This window comes from Orussus abietinus, unplaced genomic scaffold (genome assembly GCF_000612105.2).
Source record: "Orussus abietinus isolate OABI.00-Male unplaced genomic scaffold, Oabi_2.0 scaffold677, whole genome shotgun sequence".
In the NCBI taxonomy this organism is placed as follows: Eukaryota; Metazoa; Arthropoda; class Insecta; order Hymenoptera; family Orussidae; genus Orussus; species Orussus abietinus.
In genome coordinates, this window is record NW_019394876.1 from 10,400 (window position 1) to 37,128 (window position 26,729).

The following is a 26,729-nucleotide window of genomic DNA, read 5'->3' on the forward strand; positions in this document are numbered from 1 at the left end:
TGAGTTGGCCCCTATCAGAAATTCGTTGCGCCGCCATTGGGGGCAAAAAGCGGTGAAAGCTAACGTACGAAACCAGAGGGCAGCACACGATTATCGCGCGATCCTGCCCGTGAGCAATCTCCCAACGCATCTCTGATTTCGTTTAAAAATGTGTGTCGAGCCAGTTCACATGAATGGTCTCGCATTTTCACCATCGAAAACGTTCCGTAATTCCGTCAGCTACTCATTTTTCACATTTTCGCTCAATTTGCTTTATGTAATAGACCCCCTGTTTTGAGCTCCGTCCATATATTCTTAGGTCTATGATGGTTCCAATTTACTATATATTTAACTACGAGAAACATAGCCTTTAATATAAATAAAAACAATCACTTAGTTATATTTTATAATACAAATCATTTATAATAATAGGATTCTTGCATTATTAAATTAATAATCGTTACTTGTCTATTACGGTATCATCATGTTCAATTAATTTAATCATAGCTGTCAGACTGATAGATTTGTTATTATGTTTGATATTTGTCATCCAAGTGTAAGTATACATGTAATTGAAAGTTTATTTAGTTTTCAATTAATAACATGTGTTAATATTTCAGTATTATTACATTAGTCAACTAGGTTGCACCGACCATCGAAAAGTTACTCTTGCTTTTCACGTGTATATTGAGTTATGTGAAAGTAAGCATTGTTAAATACATTTTACACACAATATATGCAGTCTATTCATTCCAAGTGGGGTATTACTTTCAGTAAAGCGATACTGGGATGTATCATATAAATACAATGAAGACTTAGATTTGTTGTACTTGGAAGCCAGATCTAGTAAATCTTCACAATTAGAAGTATACGTACCATGGTCTACTTTGACCACCGTTACGTTACATCAAATTGACAATATTCAACGAGCCTTGGAAGTAAATAGGTAATTTACTAACATTTAGCTTCAATTTTTATTCATGTACTTAAATAATATTGTAGGTATATTACGTTTTAGGTTTTCTTTCGTATTTAAGGATGGTGACAGTGGTAGCGTTTATTACACGGTCAGTGCAGGTCTTGTAAAACCTGCATCTCCTGAAACATGTAAAAAGTTAAAACAAAAAGAAGACAAAAAAGCAGAACTAGAAAAACAAATTCGTAGAAACTCGTCACACTTGTATGAAATGGCAATGTCTCTTTCCGAAGACAAGACAAAAATAGACGTTCCCAGAAATGTGGATTTTAAAACTGAAGAAGGAACGTTAACGATAACTGAAAAAAAATCTGAACCTACAACCTCCGAAATACGGGCTGAGACTGTAACTGAAATAAAAACTGAGACCATAACGACTGCCAAAGAACCGTTATGCTTATAAAGTAATTAAAAAAAGAAATGATTGGTACTTACATAATAAATTATTAAAATAAAACCAGTTTTTCTCGTATATCTTTCCTTGTATGAGTGAGATCTAGTATAATTAGGAATTTGAATTGAGAATAATTGTTTAACGGCTAAAGTGGTAACAGGAAGCAACAATGAATGGATCGACACATTTCAGTTTTTATGCATTTATTGTTTCAAATAATTTTCCTTAAGTATATAAAGATTCTTAAATTTGGATGTTATTATTAAGAACTACGTAATTAATAGGGGTATTATTGTAGTAAGCTGCCACTGCAATTACACGTATGAAATAAATTAATACTTAAAAGTCATCACTTCGGCTCATCCTGGTTATGTGTGTTATTCGGCATTAGCTATGGAGTATGAGGCACGTACAGTTTCCGTGAAGTAGTTACTGATAAATGTGGTGAACGCACGACTCAACACGCCCTAACGTTTAAGCCTAGTTAGCGGTATATGTATAATTAGGTATATATATAAAAATCGAGTAACGAAATTTAAACCTATTTAAAATGCCTACCTTTAAAATTAAACATTATTTGACTATCTACAGTGAAGAGTTTAGTTCGACATATCTTTTCGCATTATGTACAAATTTCATTACTGGATGTACAAAGTAATTTGGCAACAAATTGCTCATCCCGTCTGCAGCGCATTTCTTACGAAAATTTCAATGAAAATTCTTCGAAACAATATCGATCGATCTTGAGTTTCTCATACACTCTATAACAAAGACGAAATTTAATTCCGTGAAAGCTCTGCCAAAGACACAGAAATTGGGCTCAAATTTCTAGCTCTCTGTACATTTCATAAATTAATGTTGTTGCACTTCTTCGCAATCGTTCTTGTACTTTTTTGTACATTTGTTTCATGTTTTCACTGGAATTGTTTGGTCGACTTCATTAAAGAACGTCTAACAAGGAAGATATCCCAAGTGGATCTTTCCGATTTGATTTCTTTTATAATATGTTATAGTAGACTAAAAACTAAGCGACACGTATTTTTTTTTATCTGCCATTAAACACTTTAAGGGGGTGAACCCCCCATCCAAAGTAAGGCCTGTGAGGGGTGGCTCACCCCTTAATTTTTTTTCCTTTTAATTCAGATAATTATATTTTTCATTTCTCGTTATGAGAAAGCTCTTCCAGGTGGATCGGTTAAAAAATATTATGTTCTTGTGGGTGAAACTGCCAAATCGCCCCTTGACATACTTTAGAAAGTGTTTAATGGCAGATAAAAAAAAAATACGTGTGGCTTAGTTTTTAGTCTACTATAACATATTACAAAAGAAATCAAATCGGAGAGATCGACCTGGGATACCTTCCTTGTTAGAAGTAAACGGATCTCCTGATAATGTTATCTCGAGTTCTGTTTCATGCTTCAATTTTTTAGAGAAATCCGCTGGTGAGATGGCGCTATCTTCAGGCGTTTTTTTTTCTAATTACTTTGTACATTCGTCTTAACGATTTTATGTGCTGCAGTAATGCGTTCGCATTGAAATTGTGTATACAACAGGACGAAGACTCGATCAAACAACTAAACATGTTTACAGTGCTTCTTATGGTATAAGATACAGTAAATAACGCTTATACTTCTTTTTTTTTTTCTTTTTAACATGCTGGCGCACATTATCTCATTTATACTATGAAAAATCAATGGCCTCAATCTCATGAGAAACTTTAGGATTGAGTGATATATCCATCTACGATAGATGTCAATGTACAATATACGTCTGTGTTACATCCTTAACACGATTAGTTAAGAATCGTAACAAATTGGCAAGGGGAAACTCCGAATATCTCGTTTCTTTCTCTTTTGGTTAATCTGTTATAACAATCGGCATCATCTTCAGATAAAAGGACATTTGTTTACGTTTTAAACGCAAACAACGTAAGGGTCATTGTTCTTCGATATAGATTCATAAACAAGGAGTCGATCGGTATAAATATTTAAGAAAATGACGAAAAATCCCTTTAATTTAGTCGAGAAATTAACATTAGAGTGGGTCACAGTCCAAACTGAAGAAAATTCAAGTCGGACAGAAAATACTTGAACATGGTGCAACGATTTATAATATAGATGTGATAAAACTATATCTTGTATTTCTTTTTTTCTTCACCAGAAAAACAAGTTTGAAGAAATAAACTGAAATTTGATCAATACCGCATTTACAACTCTGCGGTATCATTATATAAAAAGATTACTTGACAATGTCCTTTTTCTTTTTTCAATGTCCGTTTTTTTTTATCTGGAAAATACCCTCAATTCTTTTTATCGTTTTACGACTCCACCATTTCACTCTTCCAGCTATAAGAACTTTTTCGTTAAAGTATTAAATATTACGATTGAAATGTCTTCCATTAGTTTAAATTTTGATGTCGCATCGGTTGCAAATTGTGTTTCTCGGTTGCGTATTTAATTGCAATTAGACACTTCATGTAAATGAGATTAAACAGCAGGCACTGTTCGATTGCGTCTAAATAGAAAATCCGCTTATCCTAAAACGGGCTTCCGGTACAAGATGTAAATTCCCATTAAACCATTTATTAACGTGAGTCCCATTATAAATTAATATTTATCAAGTCAACGGTTATAAACAGAACAGTTGACTTTGGACCGAAATACAATTCCAATACAAATCAGCCTTTCTATTTGCGTTTCAATCTTTTTGTCTAATTTTGCTTGCTTTTTTGTTTAATACCCCTGCGTCGATTCTTGAGAGTTTTGCTCTCCGAAGAATTTGTTATTTAGAATAAATCAGAAGTGTAAGTTGGATGACAAAAACCAGGCACGATATGATTATGCATTAACCGAGAGCACCTGTTTATCGAAAAGGGCTTCGGATACAGAGTACAAAGTTTTCCAATACAAAATATAGATACCAGAACTGTTATTAATTTAACGTGATAAGGCAACCTGACCTCGAGGTGTACTCGAAATTATCACAAACAGTTACACGTTATACTTTTCGGCTGTTCAGATCCCTCTGATGATTACTTAAAGGACCTTCTCTATCAATTTCTATGATAAAATATTTCTCTGATCTTGAAAAAAAAAAAAAAACGCTACAGTAAACGATGAATATTCTATTTAATTATCGAAATCGTTTCACGAAGCTCTGAGTTACTGAGAAAATCGACAGCGGAACGATCTTATCATTCCGACTTTAGTGTCGTCGATAAGTTAATTTAGAGCGGTGCAAATCAAGAGTGGTCGGCATTCTTATTCTTAATAATTATAAAAGTAATAGGCGATTTACAGTGGAAGCATATCAATGATCTCGTGTAGTGGTCTTCCAAAATTTATTGCGGTTATACTCAGCAAGATTGCTACGTGTTTAGCTGCAAATTGCTTAGGCACATGTTTTACGTGCGTAGAATGCGTCGAACAGGCACGCGTTCAAAATGGCAATTCAATTAACATATAGACGAAAAGGAAAAACCGTCAATTGTGTAGAAAATATAGTGGCGAAACATTGCTAGAGTACGCGATGCTGCTTACTATTGGTATAAATATATTATCTGAAGCATCGACTGTGTAGATTACGGTTTATATATGATATAAGTTTACGATTCTATTTCCGGTTTGATCGATTATCACATTAATATGAGCAAATACAGCTAGGTTCCTGGCTCCCTCTAATTAGTTGAAAATATTCAATTTGAAAATCTTCTATCGTGATTATCTCTCAATATATCGATTCGCGTGTCTAATCTCCTTTGAAAATGTTAATCTGGCTTCTGATAGATATATACAAGTTTGCCATGTAGATTACGCGTACCTAGATCAGGATGTTACTACTTGTGACTATCGGAGAAAGGTCGGTTATCATTTTCATTTACAATCTGAGGTCGTATATGAGCTTCTAGCGATACAAACGAGTTCCATATATATTTGTTCTCGATTTGATAGTAATTATATGAACAATTATTCTATTGTAATCGGAAGGTAGGGCTGGTGTAATCTGGGGGCGGATATAACTCGAATCTATATAGTAGGGGTTGGCGGAAGTAAAAAATAAAATAAATATAAAAATATTCAGTGGCCATTGAGGGTGTAAAAACTCGCGTGTATACAAAAAGGAAATGTATACTTTTGATATTAATTCTACGCGTAGACGAACAGTGATTCGGTACAAAGCCCTCGAGGAGATACGATTCTTAATCGGTTAAAGTGAACTGGAGAGAGAGGTGATGTTACACTTCATTGCAATGGCTAGCACCAATCGGCCATGTAGGTGAAGTCCCTGAAGAGGCTTTGCTCCAAATCGCTAAGTGGCCGAGGATCTTTGGGAGGCGTTAAGTGCGGTTTCTCTGATGTAAATTCTTCATCGAAGTTGCTAACATCCTCCACAGAGTCCTAAAAAAAAATTCACGTTTAAACTAGGAAACATACCCTGAAAGTTATAAGGAAATAATTGTAAAGGACTTCTAAAAGAATGAGACGTGTAAAAACTCATTGGAACAGAAGTATATTCAAATCCTTGAAAGTTTCAACTATTTGTAACAAAAGGAAATACCCTATTTTTCTCAAGTTCAGGCAATTTTAAAAAGGAAGAATAATGTATGAAAGTGTACTTTGTAAATGGGTCTGGGAATATATTTCTATAACATTTAAGGTGAAGTAAAACACGTCGAGGAACTTGATCAACGTCGATAAAGAAGATTTTTCTAAATGCCTACGTTGCTGACGTTCGTTTTTATATTGACAGCTGGGTCGATTTATATTGGGTATTGTACCAAATGGCATATTCCACCTGTCGTTTTCGTACAATAATTATAAAGAAATCGAAGTAAAACTCCAGAAATCCTCTGGATTCATGCCTTCTGGGGCCCTAATTGACTGCGGAGGGACCCCCTGCGCCATCTGTGATTTCCAGGTCAATTAAATTTTCACTCCGAGACCTCGTATTACCATCGTTTTAGCAAAGAAGCGCATACAACACTTTTTTTGCCTTTATCCCGTTCAAATGCGAGTTTATCGATTACCAGAGTGTTCTAAATTGTCGTAAAATTGTCCTGACCCTTTCGATTCTCATATCAGAGCCTTCGATAATTGTATATCGATCGACAAATTTGTTTGAAAAATCCAAATTTTTAATGTGTCAGGACAATTCTTAGATGATCAGGAGTGATGTGTCAAAGTTTCGGGCAGTTTGGTCTAATACCCTTAAAAAAAAGTGTTGTATTCGAATCGACTGATTTGAAGGATGTTTCACTTCACCTTAACGTTCCTTGAAATAATCTTCATATGCGCAAATGATGAGATTTTGTTAGGATTGGGTGAACAATGGTGTACTTACTGAACAATAGTGTACTTACAATAACTGGGACGAATGGTGGCTTAACTCTCCTCAAGAGCAAATCGTCCCACGCAATGTGTCGGAAGAACGCTTGTTTTTTAACATCCTCGGCGTCCCTCTCGCTGCTGCCTAATCTTCTGTCTGGATTTTTCCGTAAAAGCTGCGACGAAAGAACGAATTTGCAATTAAGGCCAGAAGGTATTATCTTAGAAAAGTTGGGAATAAATATTAGGCTTACCCTTCTCATAATTGCAATTGCCTCTAACGTCAGGAATCTAGGATAACGCACTTCATCGTTGACAATGGAATCAAAGACTTCTTCTTCATCGTCACCAGGGAATGGAGACTGTCGAAAGTTTAACGAAGTTTAGAATGGGCAAAAGTGTACAGTGTAAACGCCTCTTCGTGGTTTAACGTTTTAGATCCTTTGTAGCAAATGTAATTCTCACCTCTCCGACTAACATCTCAAAAATTAAAACGCCAAGACCCCACCAATCGACTGCTCGAGTATAAGAAGTTTCCGTAAGGACTTCCGGCGCCAAGAATTCCGGAGTTCCACAGAAGGTTCCCGTTCTATCGCCAAACCCCATGCCTTCTTTACACAATCCAAAGTCGGCTATTTTTACGTAGCCCTCGGTATCCAGTAAAAGATTGTCCAATTTCAAATCCCTAAAAGGAAGAGATTTACATGTGAAATAATATCCAAGGGGATTAAATCTCCACGTGAGAACATAAAATATTTCACATAAGAATTCGAAAATGTGATTACCTATAAATAATGCGACTCTCGTGCAAATATTGCAATCCTAGCACAACACAGGCTGAATAAAAAACTGCACGCGGTTCTCCAAATACATCAGCATGTATGTGCATCATTAGATCACCACCAGCGGCGTACTCCATTACAAAACATACATGCGCCTAGAAGTGAAAGAATCCATGCTTTTCATATAGCAATTTGTGCCGTTACTTAATTCCTAGAAGTCTCATGAACTAAAAGTACAAGATAGTATTCTTTTTAAAATAACATGGTTTCCTCTGGATTCATGCTTCTCGGGGTCTTAATTGACTGCAGAGGGACCCCCTGCGCCATCTGTGACTTCCAAGTCAATTAAATGTTCACTCCGAGACCTCGTATTACCATCGTTTTAGCATAGAAGCGCATACAACACTTTTTTTGCCTTTATCCCGTTCAAATGCGAGTTTATCGATTACCAAAGTGTTCTAAATCGTCGTAAAATTGTCCTGACCCTTTCGTTTCTCATATCGGAACCTTCTATAATTGTATATTGATCGAAATATGAGAGCTCGACGCCATGTTGGTTCAGGTCTGGGCTGAGTTAAACAATTTTTTTAAGAAATCCAAATTTTGAATATGTCAGGACAATTCTCAGATGATCAGGAGAGTGATGTATCAAAGTTTCGGACAGGTCTAATACCCTTTAAAAAAAGTGTTATATTCGAATCGACTGATTTGAAGGGGGTTTCACTTCGCCTTAATTGAGACAAAAATACTTTGAAGCATTAGGGCTGTAATTACCTCTGTCTGGAAACAAGCGAAGAGATTAACGAGGAAAGGGTGGCGGGTTGCATTGGCGACCTCAAATATTCTCTTTTCGGACAACAAGGACTCTACTTCGTCCCTCGCAATAATGTCACCCTTTTTAAGAGCCTTAATTGCAAAGTATTCCCCAGTGTTCCTGTACTGAGATAGAATCACTTTTCCGAAATGGCCTCGACCAAGGACGGAGAGTAACCTGAAGTTGTCTAGAGTCATCCCTGTGAGTTGAGATTGTCGTCTCGACTCGTATGCACTGTCTCGGTATTGGAAAGGCCTTGCTGGCATCTCATAGACCACCTAAAAAAATAACAATCATAAGTAACTATTTTCTTTTTTAAATTAATCCACTTCTACCCAAGGACTGCACATCGTTATCCCAAATTCATGAATTAATTTCCGACACAGGGGTTAATGATATATCTTGTTAAATCGTACTTCCACACAGCACTCGTCCACGCACTTATAATGCAAAGCTAATGAATTATAATCAGCACCAATGGATTCTATTTAAAAAAGTATGATACCGTTTCTGTGAAGGAGTTCGTCCTGGCAGATCACAGATTACAATTGTTCATAATGAATCGCATAAAACTTCTTACACTGGCGTATTTATATCGTGAAGGGATTGCGAAATTAATTATATTAGTCTGTTAACTTATATTTAGGGGACACCTGACGTTTTATGGTTACAAAAAAGGATGCACTTAATTACATAAAAGGACCTCTAAGGAAACGTAATGAGCTTTTGGATTTGGAGAACGAGATGTTGATGTTTTACGCTTTAATTTTTATGCCCAGGCTAAAATCTTGTTTTAGGTATTACCACACAAGTACTTCCACCCAAATATGCAATACGCAGACTAGGAAGGGACATGCTGACTAATGCAACGTAAAAGAAAATTGCAAGCCAAATAAATGCTACAATTCATTCCCTCTCCTTTCACCGTGGCTGAACAAATCTCAATACTTACACAATTAACGAGGTTTAATTTAATATCGACAAGTTTAACGCATCGATTAAATATTAAAATTAAAGAGCACGTAAACTTACATTTTTAATTTTCTCTCGGGCAAGAGGCTTTTTCTAGGAAAAAAGCGAAATAAATAATATCATTTTAAAACCTTCTTGTTTGTACGAAAAAGAAATGTCTGATTGTCAAACCGTATTCAGAAAGAGTTACTCAACATTTGTACCAAAGATATTCTTCAAACCATTAATGTTACAAAAAGGAATATCAGACGAAATTTTCTTGATATCTGATCTAACAAACCTTCCCCTAAACGACCACTTAAACAACGAAGATAATTTTCATTATTTCGTAGAAATCAAATTCTATCAAATTGCCGATTATATCCACCAAGTTGATTTCAAAGTTGCATTTAATCAGGTACCTTAGAGTTATTCGTATACATTTTGAAGCGTCTATCTGATCTAACAAACCTTCCCCTAAATCACGACCACTTAAACAACGAAGATAATTTTCATTATTTCGTAGAAATTAAATTCTATCAAATTGCCGATTATATCCACCAAGTTGATTTCAAAATTGTACTTAATCAGGTACCTTAAAGTTATCCGCATACGTTTTGAAGCGTATGTGTCAAAGTTTCGGGCAGTTTGGTCTAATACCCTTAAAAAAAAGTGTTGTATTCGAATCGACTGATTTGAAGGATGTTTCACTTCACCTTAACCGNCCCCTAAACGACCACTTAAACAACGAAGATAATTTTCATTATTTCGTAGAAATCAAATTCTATCAAATTGCCGATTATATCCACCAAGTTGATTTCAAAATTGTACTTAATCAGGTACCTTAAAGTTATCCGCATACGTTTTGAAGCGTCTATTTCTGTCATAATTGCTATAAACATGATCTAAAAAACCGTCAATCCATGAGAATAATAAAAAGGTATCTTCATTGCTGTAAACAATGGCCTCGGACATTTAAAATTGAATTATTATAATATGAATTACAAATCAAAATTTATTAAATGCCAATTATGTCCACCAAGTTGATTTCAAAATTGTATTTAATCAGGTACCTTAGAGTTATCCGTATACATTTTGAAGCGTCTATTTCCGCCATATCTGCCATAAACATGATCTAAAAAACCGCCAATTCATAATAAAAAAGTATCTTAATTGTTGTAAACAATGGCCTCAGACATTTAAAATCGCATCCCGTGCCCCCCGAAAAATCATCTACATTTCACCTGACATAATTATCCGTTTTACCGATAACTAAACTCTTTGCACTTGGAGTTTTTCTCCAATTAGCCAAACGCAATTAGCAAGACAACGGATTGCAAAGGGTCAAAATATATCAGAACATGTATCCAGAACAAATGTTGATTCACCCTGTATAGGAAAAAAAAAAAAGTAGAACTGTTATAATGACAATGGATTGCAAAGGGCCGAAATATATGAGAACATGTATCCAGAACAAATGTTGATTCACCCTGTATGGGAGAAAAAAGTGGAACTGTTACGACCATGGAAAATCGAGAGGAACATCGATGAAGCTCATGCATACAAGAGATGCAAGCAGAGAGGAAGAAAGCCAAAGGGAAAGCCATGCTGTGCTTAGTGGAGGCAGTACCTCATCTTCGGGAAACTCGACGACGGGTTGGGGCGAGGGTGTGCGTGGAGAAGGTGGTGCGATCAGCACAGGGCGAGGCTCCGTGACGAGGGGCCTTAAACTGGCCCCTTGGGGACCACCCCGTTCCTCGTTGTGCAGGAAATCAAACTCCCTTAACGCACTCTGTAACTACATTACTGTCTACTTAGCTCTAAAGAACTACCCGGAGCTATTGTAGACATCGATACTACACGTAGCCGACGATAAGCCGCCGTGGAGGCCGAAAAAGAAACATTTCATACAGGCAGAACAGGTTGAAGGCCCATCAAGGTGAAGTGAAACACGTCGAGGAACATGATCAACGTCGGTCAAAAAGGTTTCTCTAAATACCTACGTTGCCGACGTTGGTATTCATATTGGCAGCTGTATAGAATTATATTCAGTATTGCACTAAATGACATACTCCATCTGTCGTTTTAGTACAATAATTGCCAAAGAATCGAAGTAAAACTCAAGAAATCCCCCGGATTCAAGATTTCCGAGGCCCTAATTGACTGCGGAGTAACACTCTGCGCCATCTGTGACTTCCATGCCAACTAAATCTTCCCTCCGAGACCTCGTATTACCATCGTTTTAGCACAGAACCGTAAAAGACACTTTTTTTGCCTTTATCTCGTTAAAATACGAGTTTATCGATTATCAGAGTGTTCCAAATTGTCGTACAATTGCGCTGACACTTTCGTTTCTCATATTAGTCTTCAATAGTTGTATATCGATCAGAAATATCAGAGCGCGGCGCCATTTTGGTTCTGGTTTGGGCTAAGTTAAGAAATTTTGTTTTAAAAACTCTATATTTTGAAAGTGTCACGATAATTCTTAGGTACTCACCAGTCATGTATCAAAGTTTTAGGCAGTTCTTTCCAATACCCTTAAAAAAAAGTGTCTTATTCGAGTCGACTTATTTAATGGGGGGTTTCACTTCACCTTCAATTTGTTGACCAGAACAAGTGTACGTTTCCGTAACCCTTTTCCTTACGACGGATCCCTCCAAGTTTTGCCTCTAGTTTCCAATGTTCTCACCAGAGTTCGCCGAGTTTCGGTAGAATTACTTGCGCGGATGTTTGGGTGTTTCTCAAAGTGTTACAAGGATGGTAAATATCTATTCTATGTAAATGTACCGATTAGAGACTGTGTGTTGCGAGAAAGAACTAAAACTTGAAGTGTTAATGGTCGGATGTTTTAACGCGTGTATACATGTCATTCGGTAAGCGATGCAGTTAGAGTTACAGGATGGTGCAACGGTTTGCAGTTACTATGTCTTAATATGCAATTCGAGTTGGGGGCGCAAATTAAAATGTAATGCGGACCAGCGAGAAAACAAGAGAAAAGTACGCGGATACTTGTATGTATATAAAATCAGCAGACATGTACAGTAAGCTGTGCTGCGTGTAACTATAGCTTCACTTTAACTCGGCTTTCAACACATTAATGTTACTTAAGTGACATCTATTAAATACATAAATGCATAGAATTTACAAGGTGAGCTGTCTAGTAACTAGGTTTTATTATTACAACTGCAAACAAAACGTGTCACCCTTGCTGTAATTTTTCTCAGATAGTACAAAAAGAGACCGTCAACTCATATTTTCAGTTTTATCCAGACCTATCGTAGCGAAGAGATATTAACTATACAGCACCTTCGCGGTAAAAAAAAGAAATCCATTGAATAAATATTCGACGTGGTGAAGTATATAAAAAAGACGATTAACGTTCAACTGAAAGAGTATGTACAAAACCGTCCCCATTTAATTAGAGATTTTAGGTAGAGTGCATCTGCTGATAGCAGCTCGGTTTCTTTTTCTTTTATTTTTGTGAGTCCTAAACGGTACGTATGGTCGTTACAGTACTTGGTGCAAATATATTGAAAATGTGGAAAATAAAAAGTAATGAAAATTTCAAAATAACCCACCGACAGCCTCTAAATTCCCCGGCCCATTTATTACTGATACTAACTAGAGATATGTAACTACTAATTAGTTGTAATTTCAATGGTACGGTGAGACATACCTCTTGGTCTAATTTTGGAGGAGGTGCAGGAGCTTGCATAGACGGTTTTTTCGAAACTGTTGGAGGTGGAGGTGGCGGATGTTCCGGGGGATGCGGAAGCACAGGACTTCCGGTCGATGTTCCCATCCCTAAGGGACGTGCTCCTCCTAAGCCACCCTTTTCCGGATCCGGTAACTCCCCAGGTGTTTCCGCTTTGTCTTCTACGGACGTATCAAAAACTAGCTGCAATGGTTGCGAACCTACCGACATTTTAAATAATTTAAAATATATTCATACTCAAACTGACTACTACAAAGCACAATTGTTATCCTATTTAAGGGGATGTGAGAGGGGCATCCGAAAGCTCAATAGTTCATAAAACTTTTCATAGAACTGGGTGTCTCAAATCGTTTCATATTTTAAAACGTGAATATTGAGACCCTAAGGTAGGTCCTGAAACTCGCGAAATTTCATTTTTTACAAACTATTTTTAAAATACCTATAAACAAATATGAAAAGAATTGAAATTTCATGAGTTTCAGGACCTTCCTTATAGTTTCCCTATTCATGTTGTAAAATTTCAAATTATTCGGTAAATCGAGTTGGGAGAAAAGTTTTATAAACAAAACCTCTTCGATGTCACTTTCACATCCCCTTAAGGGGACGTGAAAGTGGTATACGAAAGCTCAATAGTTCATAAAACTTTTCATAGAACTGGGTGTCTCAAATCGTTTCATATTTTAAAACGTGAATATTGAGACCCTAAGGTAGGTCCTGAAACTCGCGAAATTTCATTTTTTACAAACTATTTTTAAAATACCTATAAACAAATATGAAAAAAATTGAAATTTCATGAGTTTCAGGACCTTCCTTATAGTCTCCCTATTCATGTTGTAAAATTTAAAATTATTCGGTAAATTGAGTTGGGAGAAAAGTTTTATAAACAAAACCTCTTCGATGCCACTTTCACATCACCTTAAGTTAATCTAATTTAAGAATTTAAATAAGGATCTGTCCTGTACCTCAAGGGAGGTTGAAACTGACTTTTCACCGAGTAAAATTTCCCGGCTTCTGTTTCTTATTACTCTCTGCGGTTTATACACATATAAACGTTTATAATTTTCTTGTGTGGATATTTTGACCAGAAAAGTCAATTTAAAACATCGTCCATGATAATTTGAAAATTATGTTTAACTGAACGAAGCTTAACAAATGAATTTCCATACTATTATTACTTGTTAGTAAAAAAAGGTTCTCCCGGGTTTAAATATTTACATATACAAGTTTTTAGGCAACTTCTTCCACTACCTTTTGGAAAATAGGAAATAACTAAAATGTCGGTAAATCCGCCCGGTATAAAGACACCTTCAGGCTTCGTTAATAGATCCGTTGTAATCATGTGAAATAAATAAGACTTTTTATAAGGGTAATTTATCCAGTTTTACCTGATGGCGGGCTTTCAGAGCTTCGCGTGTTGTGCAGTGAGGGCGCTGAACGTTTAAGAAGCCTACCCCACGTGGCGACATTAATGTTCATCTGATTGGCCCGTGGGAAATTCTTGACTTGTTGCTTAAAGATTTTCCGTTGTCTCTGCAATTTGGGCTTCCTCGAAATCATCGGGTTAAGGAATTTAATCTCTGCAAATAGCAAGCCCTGGGGCTCCAACTGCAGCGCCATCCCGTGTCTGACGTCATCGATGAACTCTTCTAAGCGTAAAAATTTCACTGCACAAAGCGATCTCCAGTCTTTCCAATAAATGCCTATTTCCAACTCCCTTGATTTGTCTAGTTCAATAGAGAACCTAAAAGCAATTATTGCGCTCAATAATTACTATCTTCACGGCAGGCAGTTATTACTCGAAAGCGCGCCACTTAAGTTACGCTTTCTTTACACAGTTTTATGTGTCTGAAATCAGATCCGTTTTAGCGTCAGAAATTTTGCCAAACAATGCTCCATTTGAGAGCAACTTCTGGACGGCCATCGGTCGATTACGTCACTAATAACTAGGAGATAAACACTGATAATAACTACCTTTGGTCCCAAGCCTGTTGGGAACATGGTCGCCAACTAGTCTGCGCCACCGTCTGATTATCTAATTTAATTACCGCCATAATATCGTCTGAAATTTCAACATTATGTCATCTTATAGCATCGTTCCGTACGACGTACCGCCACCGTCGGGTTAAATCATACTTACTACTCGTTTCATCTTTCACGCTGTAAGATTTGCACGAACTACGTCCCGTTACGCCTTTAACAAAACTTCGCAAATCCGGACTCGCTGGATGCTCTCTTCTGGTACGTCCTGGCACCTCCTCTGCCAAGTCTTGACAGCCCATCAATCTCACCTACGAGTATTTATATTAACGCTAGATTGCCGGAACGAGTCAATTTGACTCATTTACGATTTTATCGCTGTATATATATAGAAAAACTTAAATAATTTATTTTTAAAACACATGTTGGTTTTTAATCAAATTATGAAATGTATACAAATGCTAATTGCTTCCTCTCCCCCCTCCTTAGTTCCAAAAATCCATATGTGCTATACCTATTTTCACGGATGTGAGTCAAATTGACTAATTAAAAATTTTTAATGTTGGTCGTTTTACCCTCATGTAACTTATTTCTTGTCCACAGAAATTTTATGTAAACAATCCGATTTGATAGTTTTCACGTTCAAACTTATCAATTTACTGGTTAGATATCTATCGCAAACTTGCACGTTCGATATTGTGAAATTATTTGTTGCAAGACTTTTTTGTTGAAGGCTTTTATGAGAGCTCTGATAAAACATTCTTTGTGTTCTTAGATTTCGATTTATGGCATCGGAGAGAATAATGCATTTTTAGTAACACAAAAGAAAAAGAAAATTTTATAAATTATTTTTGAAGAATTTCTGCGTAATTTCAGAATCACTGTATACGAATTACGGGACGTTTATTGATGGGACATTATGGGAACTATTGAAAGATGGTAAAAATACTGGTAGATTTCCCGGTCATACCAAATTCAAAGACGTCTCAGGGCCAACTTCCTACTCCAAAAGAAATATTATACTTGGTACTGTAAAGAGTGCTTCCAGAAAGTATACGTAACAATTGTTTTGAATAAAGTTTCATTAAAATAAAATTTCATTTTATTCTTTTTTTAAACTCAATTTTGGTGTTCGAGTCAAATGACTCATTTCAGGCAAAATCCGGCAATCTAGTGTTAAACAAAGATGCCCAGGTTTCCAAGGTATTATATTTATACTGTAAAGTATAAACTGTAAAGAGTGCTTCGAGAATATATACGTAACAATTGTTTTGAATAAAGTTTCATTACAATAAAATTTTTTTTTTTTTTTAACTCAATTTTGATGTTCTAGTCAAATGACTCATTTCAGGCAAAATAGGTATATACTCAACATCCGGCAATCTAGTGTTAAACAAAGATGCCCAGGTTTCCAAGGTATTATATTTATACGTACCTCCAATTGGCCCGTGACCGCGGCACATCTCGACACCGAAGCAGGAACCGTGGCTCTGCCTTCCAAAGGTCCTCGAAAAGGTTGCAAAGAGGTGTAGGTAACAGGAATTGGACTGGCTGCTTGCACACTGGCTAATTCTCGTTTCAATTGAGCAGCGGTCGCACTGTCAGCGGGTAACTCTTGCCTTCTGAGTTCAAGGGACAATCTCAACAAGTCCAGTTTTCTGCTGGACTCTGCGAGGCTTGCTTGCGCCTGTATAGGAAAACGAATAATAATTAATTAAAGCCGGCACATGCGAATCAACAAAACTGTACAATGCACGAGATAACTGGAAGATCAAAGCACTAGGTGAACATTTACAGGGCGTTTTATTAAATATTAACAGTGCAGTCTGCCACTGTCCCGCCAGATGGGGCGTCAGGCAATACAATCTTGTTAACATATGCTGTGTAAATGCGTTTAATTACACGAGAGAATGTTCGATGCTTCTTTTAAGAAGAGTCACGGGACAACTAAAAATGAGCGCATTTGGAATACACTTTCGCATTAACCTGTATTAAGTACAGTCAAACCTGTTTTTGTGCGGTCCTTTTTTTATGCGATTTGTTTCTTGGGATTTTTTTTTATGCGGTATATTAATATCGGGACTCTGTTGTGTCATTAATAGGAATGTAACCGAAAACACGTCCACGTTATCATCAGAAATCATTGCGCTAGCACATAACATCTGCAGAGAAGGTTTTGACACTTTTAGCGAAAATCATCTTATCGAAATGATTAAGGACGAAACCGTAACTGATAGTGACATTCTCAATAACTTAACAGCAAATTGGAAAAGCATTCTCTTAAAATAGATAACAATCCCGAAATAAGTTTGAAATTCCAAAAAGAGCTTCGATCGTGTATATCTGGCTATCGCGACGTTTACAAGCAGCTGATCAAACGACCGTGTCGCAAAAACTTATCACCGAGTACATGGTAACAAAAAATAAATCAACTCTAATATCTTCAAGGGAGGAAAGCGATTACGAACCCGTTTATCACAAGAATATGCGCGTTTTGGACTACGACGAGAAGTACTGAATTATGTACATTTTGAAAATTTCTCCATGTTTAAAATGAGAAATAAAAATTTTTTTAAATATTTCCATGTGTAATTTAATTATTTAATTTGTTTGGAAAGCACTTTCTCGCTATTTCGTAAAGCTTTGACATAATTTCTAATTGAGACTTTTTTTATGCGGTCCCTCTCCACCGCATAAAAAAAAGTGTTCTTTAATATGCTCTGATTTGTTATAGCTATTTATGAAGTTTCTGAATATTTTTTTTGTGCGATTTTTTTCTGAGGTCCCTGTCTACCGCACTAAAACAGGTTTGACAGTATTACAAATAATTAATCCAACGTACCAACGCCGTAGTAAACTCTATACGCAAAGTAGAAAACTCAACTATTCAATTATACAGTCGAACGACGATCTTACGTCCATCATTCCCACCAAATAAAGTATAATCAAGAAGACTAAAAAAAGAGTCTAAAGACAAATTTGTTTCGCTGTTTACTCCAGACGATTCTTCCTACTAAATACACGTACTTGTTGAAATGTATCTGCTACCAAATCCTTTCGCAATCCTGCAATCGCAATGTCATGGTTACGTATTCAATTCGCAATTAATTTAGTTGTCATCGTCGTTTTAATAGACGTTTGTTACATAAGAACAAATGTTCAGGAAAGTTAAAGGGAAAGTTAGTTGTTCGAGCTCGAAGGAGCAGGTGATACGATATCCCTGCTTCTCTGAAATCTCGAGGTGAGCGTTCGTTCCAGCGCGCCGAGAGAACTGGAGCGCCCTCTAGGAGTAATCTCCTCGAAGTATCGGCGACAGTGCTCGCACGAGCACGACGGATTTTTGGAAGGACCTATATGATGGCCCGGTTTTCGGAAAGCACCGACGACGGTACCAAAGATAGAAGCTTTCACAATATGGTCAGTTCGTTCTCCCTGAGGAGTGGTAAAGGGGGACGTGACTCTAGACTCTATTCTCGAGGGCAATGGAGAAGGACTATTGGACCCAAACGGGCCGATCTGGTCACGAAGAGAGCACATATATGGCGTGCCACTTCTAGGGCCCGAAAAGTTCAACTGAGACCTCTGAGAATTCTCCGAGGTCACATCAGGATCGGCCAAATTCGAGGAAGTACTTCCGTTCCGTTCATCCTTTCCTTTGTCATCTGCGGCAACGACGTTTGCTTTAGTGTCTTCCGTACCCTCCTCATTTTTCTCAAAAGTCCACCCGATATCTACACTATCTTCAGAGTCGGCGAGACTATCCCCAGAAGACCATCCAACTTGATGCTTTTCGAGATACTCCCTCATCTTTTTGCTGCGCAACAAGTGCTTCCGCTCCACGTGCGGTGACCGCCAGGACTTCCCCTTCTCCTCACTTCGCGACTTGGCGAGGGTCTCCTCGAGAATTTCTATTCTATCCCGGTCCGCTGAATTGGCGTACTCAAAACTATCGCAGGGGGTCAAGCTATTTCTACTATTGATTGCAGATTCAACGTCGGAAATCGTGTCTTTCCAAGACGTTCCGCTGGCGGAGTCGCAGATGTCCAGAGGCATGGCGACGCTCGAAGATGCTGCCGACCAAGGGACTGAATCTATATCTCTAAGTGCACTGTACGAGCTGTACTGAGAAGGGTACAAGGAGCTCAATACGTCGTCGCTTTCATAGCCCTTGGAACTGGCCAAAGATGGCATTCTCATGGGAGCTTGCCTGAAGCTCTCGCAGCGTCGCTCAGCGGCACGCCTTAAAAATGCTTTGTCGTCTTGAAATCCCCTAGGAAGTGTGTTTCTCTTCGCCGGAGAGTGTGTTACTTTGACGTCATCGGTTTGAAAGACCGTCTTAGGGGGCGCTTCCTGATCATCATCGCTAGACGGTTCCGAATCGCTGTCATCCAACTCGTCATCTGATCCGGTACAGTACACGTCGATGTGTACCGTTCTCGACTTCCGCTTTGCACTGTCATCCTTTTCCGAAGAGTCAGACTTGGCTTGACTTGTAGTCGACGACGCCCTGCTATCCACTGTTGACAATGACGATATCTCTTCCCTCTAGATAGAAAAAAGAGAACAACTGTACTTCGCAAGTACTCTAACAACACCTACATAGAAGTAGAAAGGGGCATTCTTTCTCTTTAAACTAGAAAGGAACAATGAGAGCACTAGGCGAATCATAAGCAGAACATACGTACGTTTTTAGGGTTTTGCTCTTGAGAGTGGGTGATGGTGCTGCCACTTTGGAAAGATGCACGCTGGGAGGCGCCAAACTTCGACGTGGATGGTGGCGACTTCTCGGATTCTACATCAGTAGTTTGGGACGCAGCATCTTTACTCCCTGTAATCTTATTTACCTCTCTATCTCTTTTTTCAGGCACTCTGGTACAAAAGTGGGTCGTAAACGCGCTTGCGTTCGACGTTGCACGCTGCGTACAATCCTCGCAACCTTCGGGAACGGTGCTGAACTGGCAATGAGCGGAGACATGTTGATGCATAGAATGATCCTTCCAAGGTGGTCGGATACTCTGGGCATCTGGTCGCATGTACAAGCTCTGATCTCTGCCGACATTGCTTGCTTTAGGTGTGTTGTCCGCCCCCATAGTCGACAATACAATGCTGCAGGTGCTTTTGCACCTGCGATTATACTGCTGGGAAGGTCTGCGAGATGGTAGACTGGAATACGATTGAGGAGAGAATTGCTCGCTGTTGTAGCCCGAATCGGACACGCTGATTCCGTATCCTCTAGAACAGGAATCCTCGCTGGTGGAGAACCCTGCTCGAGGAATTGTGGTGGCCCTGGGTGGAGGTCTAGCTGGTGGGGTTGACGTGAACAGTATGTTCCCTCTCCGGAATCCAAAGGACCCAACCGGAGTGGTCGTCACGGGGTTGGGATTCCCTGCTGGAGCCGTAGACGAAGAAAAGCGGTCTGGACTCCATCTGTAATACATCCTGACTCCGTTGGACTCCATCATGGGCGTTCCTGACTCCTGTGAGGTGTCATTAGGTCTGGGTGAATTTGGTCCTGGCCCGCCATGTCGGATCGTCACTTCAGCTCTCACCAACCAGGGCGGCGCACCTCCTGATCCTTCGGGACGACCGTACATCCCAAAAAAGTCCTTCACCTTCCACTAAAGAATACCCCAGCACCTTTCATCCTCTCAAATACTGAAGAACTGGATTACACCTGCATACATTTAGTATAAGTTTTCGTTTCCTTCGTTTCGTGTTTACTTCGAGATGCAAGTAGTATAGGACGCAATTAATTGCCACAAGGTAAAAAGGCAGTCTGCATCTGGAAGTTTAATTTCTTCTATCAAGGCACCGGTTTAACCGTACAGGATGAGTGTTGTGTTGTTTGCGTCTTCTGCTCGTAATTGCTACAGTCGTGTGGTTTGCGTACTAGTGATATGTACACTTAATTTTGTTGCATGATGGATGACCGAGGTTAAACAAGTATCGACTGTTTGTCAGGTGTTCAATGCTCCCTTCACGTTCCAAAACACGATAACCGTCGACTGGCACTTGTGAGGCAACAATCCAACAACAGGCTGGATGCAGGGTATAATTAGCGCGATAAATTTGGAACGATATACAGTCACCACGGGAGTATTCGGAGCACTCGATATTTGAAATCGGTGTCGCTTAGTACACTCCTTCAAGGTATTGATTGTACTTTAAACCTGCACAAAGTTAGCGATGCAGTAAACAAAGATGATCAGTCACTGTTTCCTCTTGCTGTATTTTCGTATCTCCCAGTACCTAGTCACATTTTCCAGAATTATAAAATCCTCGTTTCTGTTTAAATTACAGATATAGATGTGCAGATATATAATACTTTTTTGAACATATCTTTACAGTTCAGTCTTCAAACAATCTCTAACAAATATTGGTAAGACCTCGATGTACTTTCTCGCCAAAATGCAGAATTTAAAGCGTGTTCGTTTCCCTCGAGTAATCTCAGGCTACAAGTAGTTCAACATCACGCATTTATGCACTTCATAGGTGTTAGGCTTAAAAATTGTTTCTCCTCCGATAATAACTTCTTTCCACAATGTTCGCGTCTTCGGATCTGGGGTAAATATGTTCAGAGTCTCTAGGAACAGATCAGCACTAAGTGGCAGATTTTACGGCGGTTTTGCCTTCCCTGTCCCAGTGATGCCAGCACACTTGCAGTCATTCATAGATGTATGCAAGACCTATCTAATTTCAGACAAGTCACATTAGTCGACGTCAAGATAGTAGCAATTTATCTTGGACCGTGTAGCTCGTATTCGGACACATCAAAACGGCGTTACCTTCGACATAGCCATGACGTTTCTACTAACAAGCAAATACACGGCCAGGAACAACATCACAGTCCATTAACAAAAGTGCTCTGTCCTGTAAGAACTTGGTAGTCATCAAGAAATCCACAACTATCCACAATTTGGGTCGCAAAAGGATGCGATGATTTCTCTTCAGCGTCAGAGTCTTTCCCCGAAATGGTCCCAAGTCCTCGTTTGGCCAAACTTCTTGAAATTAAAAATGCGGTAGTTATCAAGAAATCCACAACTATCCACAATCTTGGGTCGCAGAAGGACGCGATGATTTCTCTTCAGCGTCAGTCTTTCCCCGAAATGGTTCCAAGTTCTCGTTTAGCCAAAATTCTTGAAATTAAAAATGCGGTAGTTATCAAGAAATCCACAACTATCCACAATCTTGGGTCGCAGAAGGACGCGATGATTTCTCTTCAGCGTCAGAGTCTTTCCCTGAAATAGTTCCAAATCCTCGTTTGGCCAAACTGCTTGAAATTAAAAATGCGGTGGCCATCAAGAAATCCACAACTATCCACAATTTGGGTCGTAGAAGGACGCGATGATTTCTCTTCAGAGTCAGAGACTTTCCCCGAAATAGTTCCAAATCCTCGTTTGGCCACACTTCATGAAATTAAAAATGCGGTGGCCATCAAGAAATCCACAACTATCCACAATCTTGGGTCGCAGAAGGACGCGATGATTTCTCTTCAGAGTCAGAGTTTTTCCCCGAAATAGTTCCAAGTCCTCGTTTGGCCAAACTTCTTGAAATTAAAAATGCGGTAGCCATCAAGAAATCCGCAACTATCCACAATCATGGGTCGTAGAAGGACGCGATGATTTCTCTTCAGCGTCAGAGTATTTCCCCGAAATAGTTCCACGTCCTCGTTTGGCCAAACTTCTTGAAATTAAAAATGCGTACACTCGCACCTTTGGGACAATTACGGTGCACCAAGGATTCTACACAACGGACATTCGGTCACATTAGAGTCGTACAGTTTGCTGGTTGTTCATCCCGAAGAGGCGCGACCTTGACGCGACTTCGGACAACTCGAGATGGACCCCATCAAGAGAAGTGCCGACCATGAAGCGAGGTATCCGTCCATAGCTTATTGCACGCCATTAGACGAGCCGATTAACCGACGTGGCACCATGTAGATCACTTCGGAGGAAACTAACGCAACCCGAAAAGGCGTCGCCGGGGGCAGCGGGGACGGAGTTGTTGCTATTTCAGGACACCCGAGTTATCCCGCCCCTGAAGTCCACCACCACTCCCGCCGGCTCGTTCACGTTCTCCTGACCGAAGTCTACCTCGATCTTGTACGAAACAGGTACCCACCAATTTCGCCGATATTTATTATGACTAACCATTGAAAAATACGCGGGCTTAAGGTGAAGTGAAACCCCCCTCAAATCAGCCGATTGGAATACAACACGTCCCTAAACCTTTTAATTTTGTAAAAATGTATTTATGCCAGTTAGGAAGGACAGGCAGTTCACGTATATGCGGAGAGGGTAGTTTTTGGACTCAAGGGATGGAACAGTGAAATTGTAATTTGAGCAGTAAATAAGCAATAAATTTTTCCTACATTTTGCACCACTTATCTCTTTAATTCCATACAAAATGTCAGGTGGCGCTGCCAGCTTAATGTTAAAGCTGGCATAGTCACTGATTTTTTTAAAACGGCTGGAGTAATAAAATTCAAATTTGTGTAATAAATAAGCAATATAAAAAGCAATACATTTTGGTGTATGATTTATGCGGTTATGCTGATGTGGCGCTGCTAGCTTTAGGGACGTGAATACAACACTCTTTTTTAAGGGTATTGGACCAAACTGTCCGAAACTTTGACACATGGCTCATGATCGTCGAAGAATTGTTTAACTTGAAGAATTCTCCTGACACATTCAAAATTTGTATTTTTGGGAAAAATTTTTTATCTTGAAGAATTGTCTTGACACATTCAAAATTTGGAGTTTTGGGAAGAATTTTTTAACTCAGCCTAGATCAGAACCAAAATGGCGTCGAGCTCTCATATTTCGATCAATATACAATTATCGAAGGCTCTGGTATGAGGAACGAAAGGGTCAGGACAATTTTACAACAATTTAGAACACTCTGATAATGGAAAAACTCGCACTTAATTGAGAAAATGATGCATTACCACCAACGGAACCGGTTATACAAATTATCTCAATACTAACATAAAAATATGATTGGTAATGGTAATTAACTCTAAGAAAAAAAAAAAAAAAAACGTGTACCTTTACGATACACTCCCCCATCTTAACAAGCACATGTAACTTACACGGTGACAAAATGTGAAGTTTCACTTCGAAAAGCTACATCTTTGTTCTGGTTGCAATTACGTTCGCTGTAATTGCAATAGTTTTCTGTTGTGATACGCGTACCGTTGTAAGAAGAAAAGTTTCCCGGCAACATTGTGCTTCGCTAAGAGTCGTACATGCATTTCATTTTAATGTGGGATAAAGCGTACCTTACAGAATCCCCCGAGGGAATTATTGAATAATGAGAGGCCCAAAATTCGTCGACAAATTGTACGGGTTCGGAGGACGAAAGTATGGAATGATTTAGGCATCAAGGTTATATTGGAGTAATTTTATACCTCGGTAAAAATTCCTGGACGTGAGGGTATGTAAAACTTACGTGCTGGGGAGGGGAAATTTGTAACAGGTTTCATGGGTACGAGTTTAAAGTGGGTATCGAATTCCCCTAACCAAGAGTCAGGACGTCCAACTTTTACGGAGTGGACACCCAATGTTCTGCCCGGCTAGTTTGTCGGGCAGTTGTTCTATGAGTCTCTTTGTTTTTGCAAATAGAATTGCAAAAGGGGATATTCATACATCTGCTCACGTGAAGAAGGAACGTACCCGAATGAAGTGAGACTTGTCGCGAACAAAACAAAACTTGAATTTATTATAACATTAAATGTACGAATTACTTGTTGAATTGTGTCAGCTCTTCACGCGTGAATATCGATAACAGTTACAGAGGCGATGGTGACGTCTGACGTGAGATGAGAGACTGGATTCCAGGTTCACACAGCCAAATCCATGGTGACTTAATAATTCTCATGAACAAAAATCACAGTCCCACAATGATCACGTTTGATTACCTTAATTCCCTGCTTCCTTTACCCTGGATTTTCTGATCGATAAGAGGATAAGATTATGTAACTAAGGATTTGCTTGTAATTTAAGCACGTTTCCTCAGCGACAGTAGATTCATTGAACGACAAGTGCGATCCACGTGTTTCTACTTTTCACGGAATTTTACGTCTCATATCGCACGTCGGGCACTCTTATTCTCTTAATTTGCTTAAACGCGGTAACTGGATAAGATGATATAACACAAAACTGGAGAAAATAAACGTTGTGACGTCATGTTTAAGTTGTCCACGAAACAAGATTTAATATCCAAAATTACATCAGACTATTTCTTCGTATAACGCTAAAACTTATATTCCGTTTAGTAAGTGTCCATAATTAGATCCAAAGAAAACTATGACAATCATCTAGATTTGATCATTTAATTGTTTACTAAACGAGCTCTAAGGGTGATACTTTCTGTGAAAGCGCCATTATAGGCAAAGTCTAATACCAATGAGGAACTTAAAAATAAAAATAATAGATTTAATATCCAAAGTTACACCAGACTATTTCTTCGTATAACGCTAAAACTTATTATTCTGTTTAGTAAGTGTCCATAATTAGATCCAAAGAAAACTATGACAGAATCATCTAAACTTGAGATCAGTTAATTGTTTACTAAACGAGCTCTAAGGGTGATACTTTCTATGAAAGCGCCATTATCGACAAAGTCTAATACCAACGAGGAACTTAAAAATAAAATTCATCAATTTCAAAGGAAAAGATAAATGTTTTAAAACGTGCATCGAATACCGGCAACCCACAGCCTGGAAAGTACATATGATACGGTAATCATTTCCAAATAGCTTATTTACTTTCGTGAAAATTGTTCTCATTCCAAGTTGATTTATCTTCATGTTTCAGTATGTAGAAATAATTGTACAATTTTTAAAGGAACTTTACATTCTGCGAGGGCAAAACTATGAAATACAAAATTGGACGCAGATCAGAAAAGATTGCACATATACGATGTAAACTCCCGAGCGATGCCAACAAACTAAAATCGATGACATTAACTCCTAGTCAACCCAATTAAATCTCTTTACAACGTCCATGGTCCATAAACAAATTCGCTACAAGACGTTCATTTCATGTTTTTGCTGTATATTATTAGCACGTAACCGAATTCTGGTGTCCTTTGGGGTCGTTTACATACGTTCCGATTGATTTCGACGTCGACGAAAATTGTTCTCATTCCAAGTTATTTTATCTTCACGTTTCAGTATGTAGTAATAATTGTACAATTATTAAAGGAACTTTACATTCTGCGAGGGCAAAACTATGAAATATAAAATTGGACGCAGATCAGAAGAGATTGCACATATGCGATGTAAACTTCCGAGCGATGCCAACAAACTAAAATCGATGACATTAACTTCTAGTCAACCCAATTAAATGTCTCTTTACAACGTCCACGGTACATAAACAAAATTGCTACAAGACGTTCATTTCATGTTTTTGCTGTATATTATTAGCACGTAACCGAATTCTGGTGTCCTTTGGGGTCGTTTACATACGTTCCGATTGATTTCGACGTCGACGAACGCGGCAGTCTGGAAGCAACTCTTGCCGTGATAACATTAACCTTTTGGCTACTATGAAGGAAGCTATCCCAGATCGATCTCTCCGATTTGATTTCTTTTATAATATGTTATAGTAGACTAAAAACTAAGCGACACGTATTTTTTTTTATCTGCCATTAAACACTTTAAGGGAGTGAAAACACCATCCAAAGTAAGGCATGTCAAGGGGCGATTTGGCAGTTTCACACCAACAAGAACATAATATTTTTTAACCAATCCACCTGGAAAAGCTTTCTCATAACGAGAAATGAAAAATATAATTTTCTCAATTAAAAAAAAAA

The 26,729-nt window shown here is 38.4% G+C and overlaps 3 protein-coding genes across 8 annotated transcripts; 1 reads left to right on the forward strand and 2 right to left on the reverse strand.

Annotated features, from left to right (window-relative positions):
- Positions 1 to 257: 257 nt before the first annotated feature.
- LOC105702225 lies at positions 258 to 2,441 on the forward strand. Its single transcript, XM_012429619.2, has 4 exons — positions 258 to 535; positions 600 to 681; positions 754 to 925; positions 998 to 2,441. The coding sequence occupies exons 1-4, from the start codon at positions 512 to 514 to the stop codon at positions 1,356 to 1,358; spliced, it is 639 nt and encodes a 212-aa protein (XP_012285042.1). The 5' UTR covers positions 258 to 511; the 3' UTR covers positions 1,359 to 2,441.
- A 1,474-nt stretch (positions 2,442 to 3,915) lies between these two features.
- Positions 3,916 to 26,394, reverse strand: LOC105702226 (serine/threonine-protein kinase N). Of its 6 annotated transcripts, none has more exons than XM_023433375.1 (14): positions 26,383 to 26,394; positions 16,348 to 16,599; positions 15,073 to 15,223; positions 14,907 to 14,994; positions 14,321 to 14,676; positions 12,897 to 13,135; positions 10,851 to 11,018; positions 9,302 to 9,334; positions 8,230 to 8,547; positions 7,459 to 7,610; positions 7,139 to 7,358; positions 6,928 to 7,035; positions 6,709 to 6,849; positions 3,916 to 5,746 (listed from the first exon to the last, which is right to left on the reverse strand). In XM_023433375.1, the coding sequence occupies exons 3-14, from the start codon at positions 15,212 to 15,214 to the stop codon at positions 5,603 to 5,605; spliced, it is 2,109 nt and encodes a 702-aa protein (XP_023289143.1). In that variant the 5' UTR covers positions 15,215 to 15,223; positions 16,348 to 16,599; positions 26,383 to 26,394; the 3' UTR covers positions 3,916 to 5,602. The 6 variants fall into 6 exon arrangements, with proteins under 6 accessions (XP_023289143.1, XP_023289141.1, XP_023289137.1 ...); XM_023433373.1 differs by lacking the exon at positions 26,383 to 26,394 and adding an exon at positions 25,988 to 26,005; XM_023433369.1 differs by lacking the exon at positions 26,383 to 26,394 and having other exon boundaries at positions 12,897 to 13,096; positions 16,348 to 16,472.
- LOC105702227 lies at positions 16,524 to 22,931 on the reverse strand. Its single transcript, XM_012429628.2, has 2 exons — positions 19,598 to 22,931; positions 16,524 to 19,457 (listed from the first exon to the last, which is right to left on the reverse strand). The coding sequence occupies exons 1-2, from the start codon at positions 20,504 to 20,506 to the stop codon at positions 18,093 to 18,095; spliced, it is 2,274 nt and encodes a 757-aa protein (XP_012285051.1). The 5' UTR covers positions 20,507 to 22,931; the 3' UTR covers positions 16,524 to 18,092.
- Positions 26,395 to 26,729: the final 335 nt, after the last annotated feature.

Excerpts from the sequence above, each read along its gene's own strand:
- LOC105702225 (XM_012429619.2), top strand. The coding sequence starts at position 512 with ATGTTTGATATTTGTCATCCAAGT. Across the intron at positions 536-599 it reads TTGATATTTGTCATCCAAGT|TATTATTACATTAGTCAACT; the intron begins GTAAGTATACAT and ends TTAATATTTCAG. Across the intron at positions 926-997 it reads CGAGCCTTGGAAGTAAATAG|GTTTTCTTTCGTATTTAAGG; the intron begins GTAATTTACTAA and ends ATTACGTTTTAG.
- LOC105702227 (XM_012429628.2), bottom strand. The coding sequence starts at position 20,506 with ATGTACGGTCGTCCCGAAGGATCAGGAGGTGCGCCGCCCTGGTTGGTG. Across the intron at positions 19,458-19,597 it reads AAGAGCAAAACCCTAAAAAC|AGGGAAGAGATATCGTCATT; the intron begins GTACGTATGTTC and ends TTTTCTATCTAG.
- LOC105702226 (XM_023433375.1), bottom strand. The coding sequence starts at position 15,214 with ATGGGCTGTCAAGACTTGGCAGAGGAGGTGCCAGGACGTACCAGAAGA. Across the intron at positions 14,677-14,906 it reads CAACAGGCTTGGGACCAAAG|GTTCTCTATTGAACTAGACA; the intron begins GTAGTTATTATC and ends AATTGCTTTTAG. Across the intron at positions 7,611-8,229 it reads TCGCTTGTTTCCAGACAGAG|GCGCATGTATGTTTTGTAAT; the intron begins GTAATTACAGCC and ends TTTCACTTCTAG.